Raw genomic sequence first — 23,706 nt, 5'->3', positions numbered from 1 at the left:
CCAGTGCATCGCGCCTCAACCCCCTGTCTTTGCATCTTGTGCGCAGAGACCCAGCCCGGGAGGCCCGGAAATGTCCTTCACGGAAATGGACCTTGCTACACAACTCAACCACCAGTGCCTTTGAAATTCTTTACCCCACCAGTCCCAGCACAAAGGTAAAGAACTGCCTACGAACCCACCCAGATCTGAACATCCCAGCCTCCCTAGCCCTTAGGGGAAAGAGGGGGAGGAAGGTCCCTGGGTCTTCTGCCCCATCACCTTCCCTTCTAGCCCAAGCCAGCAAAGCGAGAGTGTACATGAGCACACTCATGCAGAGTGCAGGTGGAAGCCACAGAGAGAGCTTGGGGAATACCAACTAATCCTCTACATAAACATAGATAAACCCCCCACAAAGATGTATGGGTACATGTTGGAGAGATGTTATTCCCCCCACCGCGTAAGGGAAAGCAGTAGGATTCTGCATTAGGGCTACACACGGAATGGGTCCATACCCCCCCCCAACCACCCCCCAGTCAGTGGAGTCATGCCATTTGATATCCGCTGAGACAACTTGGCTGCTCTGGGCTCTGGATGGGGGCTGGGGTGATGGCTCAGAAAACAGCAGTTCCTTTCAGGACCCAGGTTGGCAAGGGCGTTGGGAGGCTGGACTGGCCCAGATCACCCCTAACTCCCCCTCCTTCCCTCCCTCCCATGCCACCACCACCAAAGGCTGGGCGGGTGGGTGGAGAGATTGGCACTGCCTGGGTCAAGCCTACTGCCTCTTCGGTCCAGCCCTGGACCCTCCCCCTGGCATGATGCTGTCTCTCTCCCCGCTTCCCCCTCTTCCTCCTTCCTGAAGAACCAGCCATGAGCCAGGACACCTGGTTCCTTCCAGACTTGGTCCCCATACCCAGTCTACACCCCGGGGAACTGACAAGCCCTACCCTTTGGCAGAGGGCAGAATTGCCATCATTCCAGGAACATATTCAACACTCCTTGGAGATCAGGGAAACGTGTTCGCAATGAAACTCAGTTGAGCTCACGGTAACTGGGAGCTCATGACGCTAGTCTCTCAATGCCTTCCACGTTATCCCAAACAGGAGGCTCCCAACCCTTCCTTCACCATCTCCTGCCCTCTCAGACTACATAAAGCAGTCTGTTCCATAGGGAAAGAAAAAAAACTCAAACACCACAGCAAGGGCAGTCTGGCCAGAAATCTGGTCAGAGTTTGTGTTGATAAGCAACCTAACCAGGCTTTAAGCTTGCCTCCCCTTTGGGTCCAACTCTGTTTTTGTTTCTTTACACCCTCACCTCTTGGTCATCCTCAGCCTCCCCAGGACACTTCAGTTACTGGAATGAAATCCCAGGATACCAGAAGACCTAACCCCACTCCTTTTTTTCTTCTTCTTCCTATTTTGACCTTCTAACCATCCTGGGCCTCAGCTCTCCCTAGAATCAGTTCTTTCCTAACACGAGTGCCCTTGGTTAGTCCCCGTTGGGGGAGATAGAATGGGAAAGGGAAACTCGCTGGAGGCTGAATTCATAGGCCCCTAAACTACCCTCTGACTCCAGAAGAAACAGCCTGCTCCTTCTGAAATTCTCTCCTTGTGAGGCAATTTGAGGAGTGTCGGTAGGGAGGGGTGTCTTGAAGTGGGAACCAAGTTGGAATGGAAAGGAGAGAAAAGGGAAAGAGGAGAGAGAAGGGTCCCTGGCACACCAGGCTGACGGCGTCTTCTGATCTAATGCTTGTTTTCCTCCCCATGTGTAAACTGTTGATCAGAGCGTCGTCAATGAGTGTCAGTCACTATGTGAGTGTCACTGTAAGGGGGAGGGCTGGGAGAAGGAGTAACCTGTCGCTGCTACTGGGAGCAGGAGCAGTGTCGGTATGCCTGTGTGGTGGGTGCAGGCTTATGTCTAATAATCATTCTAGTAACTGGACGAGCCCCATGCAACTGCTGGTATGCCAGATGAAGCGGGGACATCACGGAAGCCCCTTTCTTGCAGGGAAGGCCTGAGGTGACTAGCCTAAGCAAAGTACCCTTGATGAGGGGTCCTTCCCAGGAAAGTCCACTTGTGACGGCTAAGGCTGAAGGAGGGAGACTCGGATTGCTCTGCTGAGGCCAGTCAACCTTGGTTAAAGACCAAAGGGCTAAAGGGCCCCGATGTCTCTAAGTGAATAGGACCCCGGCCAGGGCGGCAGCGCTCCTTCATCAGGGCCAGAGTCTTACCTTGGCTCGGAGGTGGAGATGCTGCAGGAATGGACCACCCGGCAGCCGGACAGATGAACAGATGGGGCGGGCAGGAGTGACGAGCGGAGCTGCGCGACGGGCAGGGCCAAGACTCTTAAACCCCGAGCTGGGATCAGATAAGGGCTTGTCCGGGGGCCGGGGCCGGGGTCGGGCCGGCCGGGGGCAGAGTTGGGCCGGGCCGGGCCGCCCCCTCCCTCTGCAGCGCCAGAGCCAAACTTTGAGTGAATGGAGGGGCCCGGCGGGGGCCGGGAGGGCGGGGGCGGGGGAGCTCGGCGCCGACCAATGGCAGAGCGGAGCGCCTAGCCCGAGCCTGGGGATTGGAGAGATTTGGGCCAGGGGCGGGGCGTAGGGGGGCTAGGAAGCGCAAACCCAGACTGACTAGGGCGCAGAAACACCCAAAGACAGAGAGACCCAGACAGAGTCCCAGAGAAAGAGAGATGAGGAGACGATACGAGAAGCGATAGAAGCCGAGCTGGCAAGATGACAGGGGAGAGAGAGAAAGGAGAAAAGCGAGGCGGCCGTGTCAGAATGGAGGAACCAGGGCGAGGGCCGCGGGGGCGGGACTGGGCCCCAGTTAATGAGGTGGAAATGAATTCAGGACAGGCTGCGACTGGGACGGGACTGGCAGACTTGGCCTGGGCTCCTGGGGCTACAGGGCTCTGGCATCCCGTAACAATTTCCAGGTTATTTGCTGTTGCCCGTCTAGAGAGTGCGGTGCTGGGTGCAAAAGGCGCGCCCAAAACCATCTCCACCCTCAGCAGCTGCATCTGGAAGGAAAAATAAGCTTGCAGTCTAGTGCAAAGTGTTGGAGACACCCAAAGCTGTGGAAGAAGAGAGGAAGTCCGTTCTATTTAGGGGGTTCCCCAAAAATGTTCGAGGAAAGAGATAACATTTACTTAAGCCCTAGGGGCCAGAGGGGACGCAGGTCCTAGGAGGTGGCAGGAAGGACACTTATGGCAGAGGAACTGCCTAAGTGAAGTCCTGAGGGGACACAGGAGTACATAATGGCTCAGGAAACAGCATCAAACTATCCCATAACACTAGAGTACCCTCACCCAAGACTGCTCTCGTTACCCGAGTCTGTGTTTTCAGTGGTTTGTATCCACTGCCTCGTGTATAGCATGTATTAAAGAAGAAAATAATGACTTCCCGTTTTTATTCATAATAGACACTGAACTACTTATCAATAGCCAGCATTAGTTAATTACTATGTTAATATAAATTCAGGGTTAAAAGCCGATGTATTGTATATTTTAGTTTAGCTCAACTCTCTAAAATTCATAAGATGAATAAATGTGCCTTTTGGAAAGCCTTCCTTGAGACTGAGGGGATAGCTGAGTGGTAGACAGAAAGAAGAATATGAGGTGGGAGGGAGGGAGGGAGGGAGGGAGGGAGGGAGGGAGGGAGGGAGGGAGGAAAAAGCAGAGAAGCAGGCAAGGAAGTCCTCATTGGCCAAGGAGACGACTGGCTAAAGATGAGTTCTTAGAAGTGAGGCTTGTTCAAGACGTATGGGGAAGACCCAGAGTAAATACATGGTTGTTAATATGGTCAGCCCAGAGTCTCTATAGACCATGGAAAACAACCAAGAGTTCTCAAACAGAGGAGGTAAAAACACACAGAAGCTGGGAAGATTAATCTGCACGTGAGCAAGCTGGTTTGAATCTGAGGAGAAATGAGAGGCGAGTAGATTAGACAGAGTATTAACAATAATGTGGGCGTGAAGAAAGCCTGCATCTACATGGTTTCAGCAAAAAGTGAGATAGAAAATAGACCAGGGTGTCAAAAGGCCAGGAGAAAAAAAAGACTCCAAAGGACCAACCTGGCACGGTGAGCAAAGAGAAAGAAAGGTTTCATGGATCACACTGGTTCTGGGTTCTACACACCAGGAAAACTACGAGATCACTGAATTCCAGGGAGCAGCCAGCCTGTTGAAGAAACAGGTAACTGAGGCAGAGATGGCGAGTTAGGAGCCGGGAGGGGTGGGCGGAGGTCAGAGGGAAGAGGAAACAGTTGACAGCTGCTGCCAAAGCGACACTGAAGCCACGACAGCAAGGCGGTTCTCAGCTAGGAACATGCATGGTGGACAGACAGACTGACCAAGAGTGGCAGAGACTTACATTCAAGGACCAGAAGGAGAAAGGCTTCTAAAAAGTCACAGTTGACCACCAAAGGATGGATTAAGAGAGCAGGATGTCAAAGGACCAAGGAAGAATGGACAAAGAGAGGAACTTAGGACAGTGTCAGTCAACGCAGAAAGAAGTGTTGGGTTTGACAAAAAGAAGTCATTGGTGACATTTGAGAGCAGATGCTTTCTTTCTTCCTTCCTTTCTTGCTTCCTTGTTTTGGTTTGGTTTTGGTTTTTCGAGACAGGGTTTCTCTGAGCAGCCCTGGCTGTCCTGGAACTCGCTCTGTAGACCAGGCTGGCCTTGAACTCAGAGATCCACCTGCCTCTGCCTCCCTAGTGCTGGGACTAAAGGCGTGCGCCATCACTGCCTATCGAGAGCAATTTCAGAAGAGTGATCCAAGGGGGAAGCAGATTACAAGGTGCTGCATTAGAAAGTGAGAAAATGTTAACATTCACCCTTTTAAGGATTTTTGCTTAGAGAGGAGAAAAATACAATCAGAGCCAAAGCAATGAGCCAGGAACTATCTTCCTGCTTGATTTTTGCTTTGTTTGTTTTTTTCTTTTTCAAATATCTGATATCTTCTGCTCCTAAGCACATAGAGATGAGTGGCTACAGGAAGATGGTCTGAAAACATGGTGGGTTAGGCCTGCAATGCTGGCTGCTTGGGAAGCTAGAGCAGAAGGGTTACAACCTCAAAGCCTTCCTGAGCTACAGAGAGAGTTCAAGGCCAGCTTGGACAACTGAGCTGGGCCCACAGTCTTGACATTCAGAGATGGAGAGGGTTTGGAGGCTGAGCCCAGACTACAATATAAAATGGAGAACAAATGCAGGGAAGAGAAGCCAAAGAACCATCCTGGTTTATGAAATCACCACAAGACATTTATCATGAATTTATTGTTTTCCAAAAAATGGTACCCAAGCATTTGGCATCAATCACCACCCCTGTGTCCATGACTCTAATCCACCTGAATATATATTTCAAACTTAGTACAACACAGATGGAATCATCTTGCTCACGGGTGTGCTCCTCTTTGTTCCAAACCACAGTGAATATGTCACCATCATCCAACTAGAACCACAACAGTCATCCCAGACTCTACTCTTCCTTACCCCCAGTCCATTGTCTGACCAAAGCATTTCCTTTCTCAGCCGCTGGACACTGTCCCCTGCCTCCCTAGGCCATTATCATTGCTGTAGTATGGAGCAAGTGCACCTCTCAGCGCGGCTACTGCAGCAGCCCTCCAACTGGTTCATTCCCTCCAGCTTTCCTACACTCTAATAATAATCCTTCAGCTCATGAATTCCTATAAGTAAAAACAATTAAGGCCAGGAAGATGGCTCAGAGCTGCCAAATCTGATGACCTGAGCAATCTCAGTACTCACATGGTAGGCAACTACCAAAAGTGGTCCTCTGACCTCTGTGTGTGTGTGTTGTGGCACACACACACACACACACACACACACACACACACACACACACACACACACACGGGGGGGGGGATTGTAACTTTTAAAAAAGTATTAAACATCAGTAATATATTGCTCTCTAAAACTCTACTCTGACTCGCCACTTTCTGCTTCAAAACCTTCAAGAAGTGCAATTGTATGTAACTAAAATCCACATTCTTTACCATAGAACAGAAGGCTCATGTAACCTGGCCTAACACCACTCTACTCTTGTCTTCCTCTGACCCTTCACATCCAAATCTACAGCAGCGTCCTCCCCTAACACCTAACACCCATGGTTGGGTCTTGCGTTCTGTATCTTGCTCCTTGACTCTTGGCCACACAGCCTGAGTGTTCTACAAATCTCTAGTATGCCCTGTATTCTCTCTGGAGCTCTACTTCCATTCCAGTACCTGCAAGGGATTTCCACCCTCACTTGACAGACCCCAGACTGAACCCATCCTCCCCCCCAACCTCCCTGACCAAGGTTGGAATACCCACAGCTTCCTTATTTCTGTATAACTCCTGCCAAGCAGACTGAAAACTGACAATAAGTGTTGGTCTTTATATTTGCCCTGTGTCCCATGTGTCTGGGCATGCCAATTCAGCCATCAAGCTCTGTTAAGCCTCCCTTGGTTATACTTCTCTAGGATGCAAGTTGTCATTTCCATGGCCAGAATCATGAAGATTACCACTAGCCCAGGACCTGACTCATCCTTCGCCCTTCTCTCCAGTCTCAAAAGGAAACATACTGTTTCCATTAAAGAAGTCCTGCATAAACCCTAGAACTGAAACCTTGGACAAAGTGGGGTATGGTGGTGCACACCTTTAATCTCAGCACTCAGGAGGCAGAGGCAGGAGACTCGTTGGGAGTTCAAGGCTGGTTTACATAACCAGTTGCAAGCCTGCCATAGCCAAGGCTACATAGCAAGACCTTGTACACACACACACACACACACACACACACACACACACACACACACATACACACACACACCTTACTAGTCCAGTCTCCTTTGCTTAACATTTAGGGTTCTCCTTTGAAGGGATGGTGGAAAGAGAGAACCAAAGGGCAGGACAGAAAACAGATACCCTAAAGAAGAGAAACTGTCTGGATAAGCCCCTTCCATAGAGAGAGCGAAGAGCAGTCATTTGCTGAAGCTCAGAGTGAGGGTGGTGTGGGATGGAACTGGGCAGTTGGAAAAGGTTAGATAGTCTAGAACCATGGGGCTGCAGGGCTCTGAGAAAAGCCGCTTCCCTGGTACTGTCATGGTCTCATTCTGAGTGACTTAAATCGGGCTTCCATCCTTCAGTAATCATGCTTTATTAGCAACTATATTCTCTGCCTAGATCACGTCGGTTTTTAATATTTAACTTTTTGAAAAAGAGAAGTCCTGGAACACACTATAAAAACAACAGCATCACTGGTGATAAGTGCTTAGCAAATTAGTGCTTCTGGGTGTTTACTCACTGTGCATAATAAATTGGATTTTGCTTGTTTTCTTTCCATTTGTTCTGTTTGAGGCAGGGTCTTACTATATAGCCCAGGCTGGCCTGGAACTTGAGATGCCCCTTCCTCGGCTTCCTAAATGCCGGGATTATAGGTGTGCATCACCACACCTAACTGTATATGATAGATCATGAGATGGGAAAGCCCAGAGTCAAAAGACATTAGGTGGCTGGCCTATATACAGTAATATGCCCAGGAAGTGTTAAATCTTGTATTCAAATCCACCTGTTTGACCCCACAGTTTGTCAAAGAGTAATAGTAGCGAGACCTTGTATGATTTAAACATAACCTCATTTTCCCAGGTAGAGGTTATGGCTCTTGGCAAAATGTCAGTATAAAAAAGTCTGCTGGAGTATGATGTTCAGTGTTGACCATACGAGAGGACAGCGGACTCCTTTTCCTTGAGGACCTCATTTTCTCTCACGTAGTAACTGTGTCTTCCTTGTTTGGATCCATTTGCCATGTTCAAACTTAATCCTCTCACCATTGGCCTCCTTTCTTCTTTTACCTCATTCAAAATTGGGTCAGTCCCCCCCTCAGCACAAAAGAGGGACAGGTGTGATGACCTTTGCAGAAGGAGAATTCTCAAGTGGGCATGGGGGCAAGGGGCCTTTTGATGGGAAGAGCAGGTGAGTGAGGAAGAAGGGAAGGCAAAGAAGTTTGCCCTGAGAGGTGAGGTGGATCCTCGGGACAGGCAGCACTTGACTAGGCTTTGAGCTGGCTAGAAAGAATGAGACATGAACGTGAATCCCGGGTACTCCAACTCCAAGGAACAGGTTTGTGCCTAGGTCCCACAATATTAACAAGTTCCACTCAAAGTAGAGCAACTTGTAGCAGGATGACAGGCCACAGAGGAGAGCATGTCACTATTTAGGTAAGTTGCTACCTTTAAGTATGTATAATATACACAAGCCAATGTTTTTAAGACTTGTGTTATGAATGACTAATTACATTACAGAAGGGTTATAGAAGGTAGAGAGGGAGGGAGGGAGGAAGGGAGGAAGGGGAGGGGCAAGGGAAAACATTCTTTAACTATAAGGCTTATCTAGTACCTCTGTAATTGGGTCCACTGATGAAAATTCTGTTAACACCCAAATACACTGTGGAGAGGTAAGGAACAAGAAGTCAAGAAACCACCAGAAGCCTGGGATTGGGAAGGCTAGGTCTTAGCCCTGACTCTTTTCTTTTTTTTCTTTTTTTCTTTTTTTTTTCTTTTTTTTTTTTTTTTTTTTTTTTTTGGTTTTTCGAGACAGGGTTTCTCTGTGTGGCTTTGTGTCTTTCCTAGAACTCGCTTTGGAGACCAGGCTGGCCTCGAACTCACAGAGATCCACCTGGCTCTGACTCCCAAGTGCTGGGATTAAAGGCGTGCGCCGCCACCACCGCCCGGCAGCCCTGACTCTTTTCTTGAGACCCTCTTCTCATCTGCAAAGTGAGGGCTGCTCCTGGACCACCTCTGAATACTGGTGTGGAAGTCCTGGTCTATCTCCAGCCAGCCCCATAGACTGGCAGACAAAATAAACCGATGTGTGATTCTTCTAGGGCCAAACCCACCTTTGCTTATTTATTTAGAGATGAGGTCTTGCTATGTCGCTCTGGCTGAGCTGGAACTCACTGTACAGACCAGGGTGGCCTCAAACTCATAGAGATCCACCTGCCAATGCTTCTCAAGTGCTGGGGTTAAAAGCGTGCATCGCCACACAGAGACCCCCTTGAATTTATACAAGTTGTTATTTGGACTAGCTTGACCTTCCTGTTCCACTAAACTCACATCCTCAACCATCTCCTGCCTTCGCTTTCATTCTTCCTCCCCCATCCCCACACTTTTGCCCAGGAAGTCTCATGATCTCATGATCTTGGTCAAGGAAGGCTTCCCACGTTGGCTGACCCCATAGCTGGCAGCAAAGGCAGCTGCAGCTGGGTGAGCATGAGCGGAAGGCTGCACTGCACTCGCCTTGCACCCAACCTCAGAGCTGTCGGGGAGAGGAAGGGAATGTCCCTACCCTCACCTCAAAATAGCAACAACGAAACTCCAACCCTACCTCTTCTTTAGGCTCCCCACGAGAACTGAGATATTTGGAGAGAGCTGTTTTTCTATTTTACACCAAAGTGTGTGAGTGTGGGTGTGTGGGTGCATGTGTGCATGTGCATGTGCGTGCGTGCGTGCGTGCGTGCGTGCGTGCGTGCGTGCGTGCGTGTGTGTGTGTGTTAGCCTTCACCATGCAGGCATATGTAGAGGTTAGAGGCCAGTGCCTGGCCTATAGATATACACTGTCATGCCCAACTTCTATGTAGGTGCTGTGGATCCAAACTCAGGTCCTCATGCTTGCTCCGAAAATACTTTGCCCACTGCACTATCTCCCCAGCTCTACACCAAGGTTCTTTATAGACCAGCAGTGTGACTCCGGAGCTGGCTTCCCTGTCCCCAGTGTCCTCTATTTCCAATCTTCATTTATCACAACTCCACCGACGTATCGGGTTAGATTCCTTGCAGAACTGCTTTTGTTCTTTTGGTACATAAAATCTAGGCTCTTGCCTATTTTTCTGGACCTTGGGGACTTGTGAAGCTGTCTTTTCTCCTGCCTCAGTTCAAGTTCAATAAGCAAGGAATTGAGGTTAAGCCTAACAAGTTAAGCCTAGGACCTGGAGGATCTGGAAACCAGCTGAGAGAGTGTTGTTGTCTGTCAGGTAGGCTCAGGACAGCCAGCGTGCAGTCGGAGGGCTGGCGGACAGTACCCAAGGGCACTGTCAGCTCTGTGACGGTCCCTCTAGAAAAAGGGGCCAGCTCTATGCAAACATGTTCTTACCCAGGGGTTTGGTTTCTTCTCTCTGAGCGCCTGGCACAGTGGAACCAACGTGAGCAGCCACTTGGCAGGGCAGAGAAGAGCAAGCTAGCAGTCCCCAGGCTCAGGTGACAGGGCCAGGCCCAGGAGACAGGGATGTTGACTGGGGCTTTAACAGCGCTGTTGATGCCAATCTCGGGCAAAAACCTGATATTTCCACTTGGAACAACAAGAAACAGCCAACAGGATTGGAGAGAGGTCAGTGAACAAGGAGAGCCCCCTGCAGGTCTCACTGGGTGATGTCAGAACAGAGGACAGGGTTCTCAGGAGTCCCCTGAGACGATGAGGATATGGGGGGGGGGAGAAGGAGGAGGAGGGAGAGGAGGAGGAGGAGGAGGAGAATGGCAGTGAAGGGGAAAGAAGAGGAAGAAAGAGGAAAACACAATATGTCAGCCTTTATGTAAGCAATCCTTAAGAAGTGGATTCTACTTATTAAGGAAATGCGCCTTCCCAAAGCCCCAGGCATTGGAGTTTTAGGGCCCCAGCTTGTGGTGCTATTGCGAAGTCATTAGATCATGAACAAGGAGCTGACTTCATTGATGGATTAACCCATTGATTGAATAACCCTGAACGGACTATAAGGAATTGAAGGCTACCTGGAGGAGGCAGGCTTCCAGTGGCATGCTGTAGAAGCAGTGGTTCTTAACCTTCCTAATCCTTTGGCCCTTAAACACAGTTTCTCGTGTTGCGGTGACCCCCAAGCATTATTTCATTGCTACTCCATAACTGTAATATTCTACTGCTATGAATTGCAATGTAAATATCTGCTATTACCCCCAAGGGGTTGCAGCCCACAGGGTGAGAACCTCTGCTCTAGAAGCCGCCCCTTCCTCCTCTCTCTTCTTTTTTTCTCTCCTGGCCTCTCTTCTTTTTTCCTTTTCCATTGTGTTCCCCTTCTTCTCTTCTCTCTCCCGACCCCCCACCTCTCTGGTCTCCATAAGGTTTATTTCTCCCTGTTACCTACCACGACACTCTGTCTCATATGGCCAGAGAAAAATGGAGCCAAACAACCCTGGGCTGAAACTTCTGAAACTGGGGAACAAAATTAACTTTTCATCTTTTAAGTTGGCTCCATTATTCTGTGACAGCAAAAAAAAATGACTAATACAACATGGTTATTCTCATCTCTTAGATTTAGAAAACTAACATTTTTTCTAAACACGGTAGCCCATGTCTGTCATCCCAGAACCAGAGAGGCAGAAGCAGGAGAAACTACAGGTTCAAGGCTGGCCTGGACTAGATAGTGAGTTCCAGGCCAGTCAGGGATTCATAACAAGACTTTGGAAGAAGAAGAAAAAAGAAAGAAGGGAGAAGAAAAAGGGAGAGGAGAAGAAAGAGAAAAAGAAAACAAAAAAGAAAGAGAAAAAAGAATATGAAGTTCAAAGTCTTGTATCTACTACCAGATGGAGTAGGATTTGAACTCCAGTCATTGCCTCTGAAGCTGATATGACTCCACACACCAGATATAGTTTGTCAGGGTGTTCCAGAAACTTCTAGCCTTCTAATGTGCAGTTCTATTTCCACTCTTCTAATTATGTGACCTTGAAACCTTAAGGAGAATGCATCGAAAGCATCCCACACATAACAATATTGAGATAGTAATAATACCAGCTTGAATTTATATACCGCTCTTTGGTTTATTTCCCTGGGGCTGGTGGCTGAAGGACAGTGATGTAGTTCTGGGGCACAGTTCTTGCCTAGCATGTACAAGGCCCTGGGTTCCACCCACAGCAGTGCAGTTAATAAGTAAATGAATAAATAAATCCTCAGGGGGAAATTAACATTGAAATTGTTTTATTTCTCCAAAACATTTCCTTTTTGGGGGGGGGCATAGTTCAAGACAGGGTTTCTCTGTGTAGTCCTGGAACTCGATTTGTAGACCAGGCTGGCCTCGAACTCACAGAAATCTGCTTGCCTCTGCCTCCCAAGTGCTGGGATTAAGGACTGTGCCACCACCACCCAGCACATTTCTTAATTTTTAATCAGTCATTTTTAGTTGTTTTCATATAACCATAATCAGCTAGTATGGATATTTTATGTCTTGATTTCCTTTCCCCTTCCTTCCTTTCTTCCTTCCTTCTTTAAAGACAGGTTTTCAGGTAACCAAGGCTGGCTTTGAACATGATGTGTGGCCCAGGTTGGTCTTGAACTCCAGCTTATGCTCTACTTTTTTTTATGTAGCAGCACTATCTACATGCACATTCTCACACATAAACATACCGATTGCCACGACTTTGCAGTAACCTGTTATACCGAATGCCGCAGTTATCACATTCCCGTGGTGATGTAAAGATGGAGCTGACAGTACCAAACGCTGGCAAGGATGTAGAGCAACAGGAAAAGGATGTGTTGCTAGTGAAACTGCAAAATGGCACAGTCACTTTGGAAGAAGGTTTGGCAGTCACCTGAAAAACTAAACATATTCTTCCCTTATGATATGGCAACCATACTCCTTGGTATTTACCACCACCCCCAAGCTAAAAACTTTTCCAAACAAAAGTCCTGCACACAGATGTTTATAGCAACTTTATTTGTAATGGACAAAAACTGGAAGCAAAATGTCTTTCAGTGGGTGAATGGACGAATGAACTGAGGTAGGTAGCATCCTGGCAATAGACTATTACTCGGGATCAAAAAGAAACGAGTTATGGAGCTATAAAAAGACATGGAACAGCCTTAAATGTACAAATGAAAGAAGCCAGTCTGAGGAGCTATGTATTGTAAGATTCCAACTCCATGACATTCTGGAAAAGGCAGAACTATGGAAACGGTTAAAAAAATCAGAGATTGCCAAACAGGAGAACGGGATGACTAAGCAGAGCATGGAGGAACGCACCCCACTGTAATGGTGGATTCATGCCATTTATATACTGTTCCAGACTTACAGCAAGAGAAATTACGCCATGAGAAAGCTCCAATGTGAACTAGAGGCTGGTGAACATGCTGTGCCAATTAAGGTTTGTCGGTTGTAACCAAGCCACTATTCTCACTGGGGATGCTGATAGGCGGGGAAGCTTATGTACATGCCAGGCAGAAGACACAGGGAACTCTTTGTGTGCATACATCTTTGTGTGTGCGCGCATGTACACATGTGTGTACACACAGAGGCCAGAAATCAGTGTCTTCCTAGATCACTCTCCACCTTGCTTTTTTTTTGAGGCAGAGTCCCTCTTTATATCTGGAACTCACCAGTTCAGTGAGGCTAACTGGCCAGTGAGCATCCTCCTGTCTCTACCTTCCCCGTGCCGGGATTACAGGTGCTTGCCACCAGGTCCCTGCTCTTCACACAGGTGCTGAGGATCCAAACTCAGGTCCTCGTCTGTAGGGCACTTTACGGACAGAACCATCTCCCCAGGCTCCTCTCTTAATTTTTTTTTTCTTTTTGCTGTAAAATTAAAACTACCCTCTGAAAAACATCTTTTGTGTGCTTGCCTGTAATGCCAACACTGAGGAAGTTGAAACCAACCTGGGCTGTGGGGGCGCAGGGTGGGGGGTGGGGGTGGGGGATGCCTAACAAAAACTATCACGAGTCTTTTAAATGAAAAGCTTGAGGGCAGTGACAAGATGTGTGGCTCTTATCTCTGTCCAACTCTGGAATTTAATAAGCTACTTTTTCCATTTTCCTCATCCATAAATAGAAAAAAATAACTGTCTCATGGGAATCGAATGAGCTGATGCTTGGTGGATTAGCAATAGCAGCAACTGAATGCGCTGATGCTTGGTGGATTAGCAATAGCGGCATGCAGCAGTAGCCCTATGCAATTCTGTGTTTTTTCCTTCCCATGACGTCATAAGCTGCTCCTGGGCAGAGACCGCTTCATTTCATCATCACCTCTACCTAGCACAGTGTGTATCATTTGGGTCGCAAAGGGCTATTGATAGTGAGAGCTAGCCTAAACTCTCCTCTCCTTGGGACAGTTGAGGGTTTCCTCAACTTTTTGCTGTTAGCAAAACACATCTCAAAACCCTTGTTTTCCGTTGCCTAATTTGGTCGGCACCGCATGTGGCGCAGGCAGAAGAGGCGTGTTTGCCCATGCCCACACTCTGAGACAGACAACAACTATGGCTCGGCGAAGTGGAGGGACTTCAGTCACAGCGTGTAACGGTGACAACGGCGGAACCTCTCTGACCCTGCCCCTAGCCCCTACCTCCACAGACCTCTTTCCCTTCTGGCCGCTGCTTTCTGCATCAGAGGTCTCTTCAGAAATGGAGCCCGTAGTGGTGAGGCTGGTGAGGGCAGCACCTTTACCCAGCGGTCCCTGCGGGGGATCATGAGCTGTGAGCTCCCAGATGACCCCCTGAAACCAAACGTTTTATTCCCAACACCACCAGGCCTCTATTGTCCCAGAATGAGGAGCTTCTTAGAAAAGGACCCTTATGCCAGGTCTCCCCCTGCCCCTCCTCCGCGTTTCCCCCTATAAAGGGGTGAGGAGACAACTCTCAATGTCCAGGAGGAGGGACTTTGGCTAAAAATAGCTATGGCGTGTGTGGATCAGCCAGAGTGGTACCCAGGACTGGGAAAGGGAGGGAGACGCTGTGGAGCTGTAGCCAGACTGGTTGCCATGGAAACGAGAGAGGAGCAGGGGAACCTGGGAAGTGGGGATGACACAGATACCAAGTCCTAGTCTGAGCTGCCGCTACCTTTAGGAGAAACAGCCCTGTCTGCGGCTCCCACTCTCAGAGGGGACCCATGGTGTGGGGGGAGATGGTGTCAGGGACATGGGCACCAACCCCCAAGGGTCTCTGCTGCCGGCTCCTCTCTTCTCCAGGCTCTGTGAGTTGAGTTGTGGGACTTGGGGTTTGGGCCCCGATTTCTAAGGCAAGTGGGGTTTGGGTGGAGCTGGTTCCTGAAGGAGTGTCCACCCGACAGACCTCCTTCCAAAAGATAAGCCCCCCAGTACTGGCCAGCACTCTCTAGGGGGAGGAAGAGAGCACCAAGAAAATGTGGTTCCGGGATCTTACTGAAAGGGGTCACAGCATGCCCAAGAACTGTGGTTGGAAGAACTGTAGTTATTTGGAGGGAAAAGGCAGAAATGAAGACCTTACTCTTCAGGTAGTGGACAGTGCACACCTTTCCTGTCCCATGAAAAAGAGACCCTTCCTCAGGATGACAAGAGCCAGGACACAATCGGAAGGTTCCCTGGGCAATCAGCGTTTGGGGGATGACCGGACACTGGGAGCCCTTCCCCATTTCTGGGCACAGATGGAGGTCAGATGACTAAGACCCTAAGAAGAACGTCTAGAAGCCCACCTGAAGCTAACGCTAGGACGAAGGAGGCCTGGGGTCCTGAGGCACTGAGTACTTACAGATCACTTCCAGAGGACACCCTGAGCCGCAGAGAGGGGAAAGCAAGTTGGGGGAGGGGAAGATCAAATCTGCCACTGCCAAGGTGTTCCTGGGCCGTGTCTCCTGACTCGAGTGGAAAATAAGTGTGGGGGCCCTTGGGAGACAACCCATCTCTTTGTGGTTTCTCCTTTTGCCTTTTATTTAACATACACACACCCTCCAAAGGTCTAGCTGCAGAACACTTCTCTCCAAAATTTAAAAAAATTGGAACGTCGGGCTTGTAGTTACCTATCCATGCAGTTTCTCCCTAGGAATTGGTCACCTAAGCCATCTGTGAACCTTATGTCACATTCCTGCCCACCCCCCCAGCCTCCCTGCCTCTCCTCCCTCCACCCCAGGTTCCCTTGGAATGGGAGGGGACGACAAATCCCAGAAAAGAGAAAGGAAGGTTGATGATCCCTAAATCCTTGTCCTACAGACTTTGCTTCATACGGTCCGTATCTCTTAGGGGACCCTAAGCGCCTAGGGAAGGACTCTGGACATCCATTTCTCAGGGAAGACTGCAACTCAGAGTGTGTCTCAGTGGGAAGAATTTGAAACAAAATCAGGTGGGTTTTTTTGCTGGGAATCTGGGCTTTGCTTGGGACGTGGGCTCGGGGGACATATGGCTGCTGTGGGTGGGCTGGTGTTAGGGTAGGTAGTAAGTGCAAAGCAGGAAACTGGGAGGGGGTGGATGTGGGCGCTCCGTGTTTCACTCGATCTGGTTTCTTATCTCTTAGGAAGTATAGAGGATGGAACGTGCTAGATTAGCGTAACCTTGGATGGCCTGGTACTTCCCTTATCCTTGCTCTGGGCAGTTGATCTCACATGGCCTCCAGCCCCCCTATTGCCAACCCTTTTGGGCACGTCTCCTTTGGGAAAGAGCCCAGGAGAAACGGGCTGATACCAGAGCATCAGTGACCACGGTTAAGCAATCAGAACTGCCATTTCCTAATGTTGGGAACGTTCAACCTTTGCACGTTGGAGATTTTTTTTCTTGTGCATAGCTTGCATTTTCTTTCTCCGTGGTAAGTCTGGGGTGGAGAAAAGTCGTAGGACAAGGTGGAAAGCATGAGATTCAGGAAGAGTCTTGGTTGTGAACTTCAAAACAGTCTTCAGGTGGGTCTTTGGGTAGGATGATGAAGAAGAGTCCTGGGGGAAGGCATATAAGCAAGGGAAAGAGTGAGTCCTCACGGCAGGGAGGGCTCTGCATAGAGAGGAAACTGCCAAGGAGCCCACCTCTTACGGTTTTAGAATCCCAGGGGCCTGGTCCAGGCTTGCCTGTGAAGTGCCACACGCTCAGGCTTGAGGTGGTGACACCGAGATCTCTGACATCGAGATCTCTAACGCCTCCTATCCATTTGAACTTACTCTGTGCTGCACTTCGTGTTCATTACACTGTGTGATCCGTACAACTTTTCCTTAACCTTCATTTTGTATTTTATGTGTTATGGGTGTTTTGCCCTTATGTATGTCTGTGCATCACCCTCGGAGGCCAGAAGAGGGCGAGAGACTGGAATTACAACCGGTTGGAAGCCCACATGTGGGTGCTGGGAATCAGAGCCAGAGAGCCTCTGGAACTGCAACCCGTGAGCCATTTGAGCCACCTCTCCAGCCCTCCCGGCCCCCCAACTTTCTGAGCTTGTGGGCTGTTAGGGTTGTTCCCATTCCACTAGCGGGGAAAATTGAGGCCAAGAGCCAGGAAGGGGAGATTCGCTCAGGGGCTCCTCGCCGCCGTTGCGCTGACCCTGAGATCGGGGGGCGCGGATCCATCAACTCGCTACACCTTTATTAAGTCCCCCCCCCCCCCGCAGGACTCCGGCTGCGGCCGCCATGGCGCAGGAGAATGCCGCTTTCTCTCCGGTGTCGGAGGAGCCGCCGCGGCGCCGCGGCCGCCAGCGCTACGTGGAGAAGGACGGCCGCTGCAACGTGCAGCAGGGCAACGTGCGCGAGACCTACCGCTACCTGACCGACCTGTTCACCACGCTGGTGGACCTGCAGTGGCGCCTCAGCCTGCTCTTCTTCGTGCTCGCCTACGCGCTCACTTGGCTCTTCTTCGGCGCCATCTGGTGGCTCATCGCCTACGGCCGCGGCGACCTGGAGCACCTGGAGGACACGGCGTGGACGCCGTGCGTCAACAACCTCAACGGCTTCGTGGCCGCCTTCCTCTTCTCCATCGAGACCGAGACCACCATCGGCTACGGGCACCGCGTCATCACCGACCAGTGCCCCGAGGGCATCGTGCTGCTGCTGCTGCAGGCCATCCTGGGCTCCATGGTGAACGCCTTCATGGTGGGCTGCATGTTCGTCAAGATCTCGCAGCCCAACAAGCGGGCCGCCACGCTGGTCTTCTCCTCGCACGCCGTGGTGTCGCTGCGCGACGGGCGCCTCTGCCTCATGTTCCGCGTGGGCGACCTGCGATCCTCGCACATCGTGGAGGCCTCCATCCGCGCCAAGCTCATCCGCTCGCGCCAGACGCTCGAGGGCGAGTTCATCCCTCTGCACCAGACCGACCTCAGCGTGGGCTTCGACACCGGGGACGACCGCCTCTTCCTCGTCTCGCCTCTCGTCATCAGCCACGAGATCGATGCCGCCAGCCCCTTCTGGGAGGCGTCGCGCCGCGCCCTCGAGAGGGACGACTTCGAGATCGTAGTCATTCTCGAGGGCATGGTGGAGGCCACGGGTGCGGGCAGGCTGGAGGACGGGAGCGGTTGATGCAGGACAAGGGCAAGAAAAGCAGCCCGGGGAGGTGCAGGAAGATGGACAGAGAGTGGAGTGCAGGGTGACAGGCGGAGGGGGTGGTGGCGGTGCTGGGGCAGGGCTAGAAATGAACGGGATGGACAGGGTGACTTTGCAGAGTCAGGAAAAGGCTGGGAAGAGTTCTATGAAATGACGCTAGCTTGAGGCCCTGGCCTGACACGTATGTCACTTTGAATAGCACTCAACAGCTCTGAATTCATTTACTCTCAGCGAGGCTCCCCTGGAGGTTACTTTTGACTGTGCTCACTTTTCAGAGAATGAGTAGCCCCAAGGAAAGGTCCCATAGGCCCCCTCTGTCACAGCCAATAAATAGCGTAGCCTAGATTGAACACGGGAAGTCTATCTTCAGTGTCTCCTGGTGTAGCCTTGGGATGAAGGTTAAGTGCAGAGTTCTTGATGCCCAGAGATCCAGAGCCCTTGAATGTGATTGACCTGAGTTACTCCCCAAGGAGGCAAACTCAGGTGTGGGGAGGTGAGAACTGGTCTCACTTCGGCCCCAGTTACCCCCATCTGTCACGCTTAACTTCCCCTGATGTTGCTATTTCTAGCCCCTTTCCAGAAGGAACTGTGATTTCAGTACCTTCACTCAGTCCTACACTGTCAAGAGCTTGGGACCAGAATAGAGAAAAAGCAGGTCCTTTAGGAGGTCCTAGCCACCCAAGAGGGTAAGGGAAATGCAGGCGGAGAACCAAAGGGCCACTAGGGGGAGCTGCGGCGCTGCTACTGACGCACTTGCTCCCTGCAGCTAGCCTTGAAAGCTGGCTGCCGGTCCTCTGCGGAAGCAACCTCTGTTCCATCACCAACTCAGCTCCCTCCACTCCCCACTTCCCACTCCTCCTTCCCTCCGACCAGGCTGGTCCTAACCCTTCCCCTTTCCTCACGACTCCCTCCGTCTCTCCAGCTGTCCCTCCTTTTTCACACTGTCTTGGGCTGTGTTCTTACAGGGTCCTTTTGAACTTTTTCCTCCACCTCCCACCCACCCCTACTCCCCCCCAGCCCCAACTCTGCTTCTCGGGCCTTCTCTCTGCAGAGGCCCTGGGAGCCTCTGCTTTCCCACCTTCACTGGATAGGTCTTATTCCAGCTTTGCCAAAGAATACCAGTGTCCCCCAAGAAGTCTCAGAGCCGGACTTGCAATGTCAACCAGCCTCTGGTTGGTGAAGGTTTCCCACCTCTGTTTCTGAGATGGTATTCGTTTGGGGAGACTCTAAAGTAGGAACAAAATGATCTGCCCTGAGGGAAGGGTGCAAAAAATCCCAACAGGGAAGGCAGGACACAGACCCAGGGCAGGACCTGAGAAGGGCAGTATAAAGGACATGGCGGTGGGAGCTTGTTTGATTTTTCTCCAGATAAAGCTGGGAAGGACGGTAGTATTTTGGGATTCAAACTGCTTTTGAAAAGCAAGAATAATGAGCCAAAAAACCCAACATGATGACATTTAAAGGGAATAAATATAAAATTCTACATTTAGGCTTTAAAAAAAAATCACTTATGTAAGCGCAGCATGGAGAGCCTCTAGTGGAGAAAGAACTGGGGGTTTGAGTTGGCCACAGGCTCACAGGCTTGCTGTAGCAACGTGATGCAGCTTCCAAAGGCGTTTATGTAATGTAATCACGGGCCACTTCGCTAAAGCATCCTGGCCAGAAGGAGAGATGGTGAGCCTTCTTTCATGCAAAGAGGAGGCCACAACTGGAAACGTCGGCACACTTCGGATGGACCCTTACCTGGTCCTCCCTGGCCATTCTCATTTGCAATGAAGACAGTAAGCTTTTCGAAAGCCAGATCAAGTGGGAAACGGTCATGAGTTCAATCTGGGGAAGAGCTCTAAGGGGACCTGGGTCTGTGTTTACAGGCCCGAAGGGGAGTGTCAGGTGGGAAGGACATGAAACCAAGGGGTAGAGACCCTCGGGGACAGGTTTTACTTTGTATAAAAGACAACCCAGAGCCAGTGGGATGGCTCAGCAAGCTAAGGCACTTGTCACCAGGCCTGAGGACCTCAGTTAGATCCCCAGGTCTCGTATTGTGGAGTGACCCGACTCCCAAAGCTGCCCTCTGACCTCCACATACATCCTGTGGCACATATGCACACACACCCATGCACAGAAACACAAATCAACGCAATACACAAAGGCCTGGACTTCTAACGAGGTGGTGGGCTTTCAATCCTGGGAGGTAATCAATGCAGCCAGCTGCCCATTGTTTTGGGGGTGAGGTGTCGAGGCTCTGTGGGAAGTGGGAAGCTGGACTAGATGATCCCTAAGGTTAGTTTTAAGGTTACGCTTCTCAAAGGAGAGTGGGGGAAATAAAGAGAAAAAGAGAGCAAATGGAGAAGAGAGCCGACCAAGGAGAGGTGGGACTCTTGGGAAAAGCAGAGGGTTACGGGGTAAAGAGGCAGAAGAGGGAAGGAGGCTGGGATCCCTTTGACTGACACCTCTCCCCCTCCCCGCAGGAATGACATGCCAAGCTCGAAGCTCCTACCTGGTGGACGAAGTGCTGTGGGGCCACCGGTTCACGTCTGTGCTCACCCTGGAGGACGGCTTCTACGAGGTGGACTATGCCAGCTTCCACGAGACCTTTGAAGTACCCACGCCCTCATGCAGCGCCCGGGAGTTGGCAGAAGCTGCAGCCCGCCTTGATGCCCATCTCTACTGGTCCATCCCCAGCAGGCTGGATGAGAAGGTGGAGGAAGAGGGGGCGGGGGAGGGGGCAGGTGGGGGAGATGGAGCTGACAAGGAGCAGAACGGCTGCCTACCACCCCCCGAGAGTGAGTCCAAGGTGTGACTGGTTTTCTCCAAACCCCTGTGGCAGACCAGGGGGCTAGGCACAGGAACATGAAAGTGGAGAGAGAAGAGGGAGGAGGCAGGCCATGTCCCAAGGAATAGCTTAAAGTTGGGAGAGGCTCACTGAGTCCAGGATCCAGTAGCGAAGGAAGAAGCCCTGGCTTGAAGAGAAGAGAGGGCGGGAACGAGAGAACCTATCAGTCTGTCTGTGTTTGACCTTCCCATCTGTTCGTGGGTGGACGGATGGACCGAGGACGGGCTCGTGGGGTTGAATGGGAAGGTGGGGCAGACAGAGGCAGCCAGTGGATAGCTTGGCTGGCAAAATGAATCAAGAGTTGGTGAACTTAGTGCTGCCTTAACCTGCAGCATGCCTTTGTGCGAAACCCGCCTGTACCCTCTTCTTCTAGACAGAGGCAGCCTCAAGCCAGGGGACGTGGCTAAACCAGGGGACGTGGCTTAGGGAGTAGAGTGTCCGATGGATTGCTGCCCCCACTCTCTTCCTCAGCTGGCCTCCCTATGTGCGATGCACCTGTCTAGACAAAGCGGCCACCGCTGGGCCAGAGAAGAGGAAACGGGGTGGAGGAGGGCATAAATGTGACCCTCCCCAATTTCACTGTCCCACTCCGACAGGCTCAGAAAGGTGTCTACAGCCTTAATCCTCAGGGGACAGGCAGACAAGCAATGGGGGTAGATGCTGAGCAGGGGCCCTGGAGCAGGACCAGGAGCGACCCAGGGACAACTATTTTGTGACCGTGGAGTGAAACCTTGCAGGCACTGCTATGGAAGCAAGAAAACAGAGCGATTCTGAAGCAGAAGAAAGGCCATGGGAGACTTAATAAGTGGTTTTATGAGGGAAGCCTGATCCCTAGGGAAAGCAGTTTATCCTTGGGGCACAGTGACAGGGGTTCATTCAAAATGGTGGTTGGGCATCAGGGGTGGCATTCCAAAGACCTGGTCCTAACACAAGAACGCAGCACAGGTGGAGGTCAGAAATCCCCGCCCCCCACAGCAACTGAAGGCAGTGTGGCTCACACTAGGAGCTCACGCTAGGAGCCCACACAAGCTCTTAGAGCCAGGTGTGACATGGCAGTAGCAACCAGGAAGCTAAGGGCTGAGTAAGGCAGGGGGAATGGTGGGAACCATCAGTCACAGAGCTTTGCGTCACTCACCTGGAGGGCTTGTTAAAACAGATTGCTGGGTCCCACTCCCAACATTCTGACTCAGTAGGTCCGGGATGGAAACAAAAAAAAAAAAAAAAAAAAAAAAATCTGCACGTCTGACTAGTTCCCAGATCTAACAGGTTCCCAGATCGTGCTGACCCTGTTGGTCTGGGGACTATGCTTGGATGAGGCATCTAAGCGGAGGAGAAGCTGAAAGGAAGCCGAGGAACCTCAAGAAGGAAAATGTCGGGGAAAGGGACCGTGGTCCAGGCCGAAGAGCTTAACTTTGGGTCCAAGAACGGAAACGTCAGTGGTAACTGGCCAGTGACACTGAGGTGGCACCTGGGAAGATGAGAGGGCATCAGGGACAGGTGGAAAGAGTTCGAAGGCCTTTGGGGGACCCCTGAGGAGGCAGTGGGGAGCTGAAGCTGAATGGGCTTTTATGACAAAGGACGAACCCTCTAATAGGACTGACAAGGCAGCATCGACTAGGGGAGAGAACGGAGCTTACACTTCCGGGTATCTGCCGCCCGCCATCTGTCCCGCCGGGACAGGGAACCCTGGAGATACATACCCCCACCCCACCCACCTCCGCTGCATCCTGGCCTTGTCCCCAGTCATCTTGGGGTGATGAGGGGATGGCGATGGCAGATTGGGGAGCAGAAGGTCAGTCAAGGCACTTGAGGCTGGGCACTAAGTGTAGCCCAGATGAACACGTCCTCTGATGGGGATGGTTCAAACCTTGGCCCTGGCTACACCCACTCCTGCCCTCGAATAAAGGTCTGCTGTTCCAGGCTAAGAAGCCAGCACCCAATGGGGGCACTGCGCCTCCCTCCCAGTGGACCTCCGCTTAGGTCCACTCAGAGGACGCCAGCTGTTGCCTCTCCCCTTCAGTGTGACAATGGACTCAGGTTTCAGGACCACCCGGGTCTCTCTCACAAATGAGGTCCGTGAACACATATCTGCTGCAGTCCCCCACAGACACTCTGAGCACAGGGAGTGGCCGGGGTTGGAATTCAGGGGGAAACGGGTCGAGTCTGCGCAAGAGGGGGTGGTGCCTGGCGTCCTCATACAGAGCACTGGAATGGAGATGTTGAAGCTGCTCCTGGAAGTCGCTGAGAAGCCACCACTCAGGGCACCGCTGTCCAGGGCAGTCAGTTGACCTGGGTTCTAGTGCCAAACGCTGATTGTCACTAATTACCTCTATGACTCTCAGTAAGACACATCACTTCTCTGGGCCTCAGTTTCCTTTTCTGTAAAAAAAAAAAAAAAAAGATATTTGGCAAACTCGTAATGCTCAATAAATGTTAAATTACTAAATGAAAAGGGTGGACTGGATGCCACTTGAAGTACAGAACAGCCGAGACTCTCGGGACCAGAGAATCCTTAGGCAGGGCGGTACAGCCTGTGTAAGCCGGGGCAACGGCTCTGTGTACACAGAGGACACAGGCCCTCCCGACGGCTGTGGTCCCTAAGTAGGCAGCTGTATTCCGAGGCTCCTATTCTGCTGCCATCAGAGAATAATTAAGGTC

General features: G+C 51.0%; 2 protein-coding genes across 4 annotated transcripts in view; one reads left to right on the top strand and one right to left on the bottom strand.

The window, feature by feature from the left end:
* Positions 1–2,447, bottom strand: part of Kcnj10 (potassium inwardly rectifying channel subfamily J member 10) — a 41,046-nt gene extending 38,599 nt beyond the window's left edge. Inside the window, exon 1 of the mRNA XM_076547987.1 lies at positions 2,208–2,447. The gene's annotated coding sequence lies outside the window, so the exon portion shown is untranslated. The remainder of the gene's footprint in view (positions 1–2,207) is intronic.
* On the top strand, positions 18–23,500 carry Kcnj9 (potassium inwardly rectifying channel subfamily J member 9). 3 transcript variants are annotated; one of them, XM_076547986.1, is made up of 4 exons: positions 18–155; positions 15,946–16,045; positions 17,291–18,159; positions 20,684–23,500. In XM_076547986.1, the coding sequence occupies exons 3-4, from the start codon at positions 17,310–17,312 to the stop codon at positions 21,013–21,015; spliced, it is 1,182 nt and encodes a 393-aa protein (XP_076404101.1). In that variant the 5' UTR covers positions 18–155; positions 15,946–16,045; positions 17,291–17,309; the 3' UTR covers positions 21,016–23,500. The 3 variants fall into 3 exon arrangements, with proteins under 3 accessions (XP_076404101.1, XP_076404100.1, XP_042114568.1); XM_076547985.1 differs by lacking the exon at positions 18–155 and adding an exon at positions 14,497–14,924 and having other exon boundaries at positions 15,916–16,045; XM_042258634.2 differs by lacking the exon at positions 18–155 and adding an exon at positions 14,700–14,924.
* The last annotated feature ends 206 nt before the right edge of the window (positions 23,501–23,706 follow it).

This window comes from Peromyscus maniculatus, chromosome 11 (genome assembly GCF_049852395.1).
Source record: "Peromyscus maniculatus bairdii isolate BWxNUB_F1_BW_parent chromosome 11, HU_Pman_BW_mat_3.1, whole genome shotgun sequence".
Classification (NCBI taxonomy): Eukaryota; Metazoa; Chordata; class Mammalia; order Rodentia; family Cricetidae; genus Peromyscus; species Peromyscus maniculatus.
This window is presented reverse-complemented; position numbering and strand designations above follow the sequence as displayed.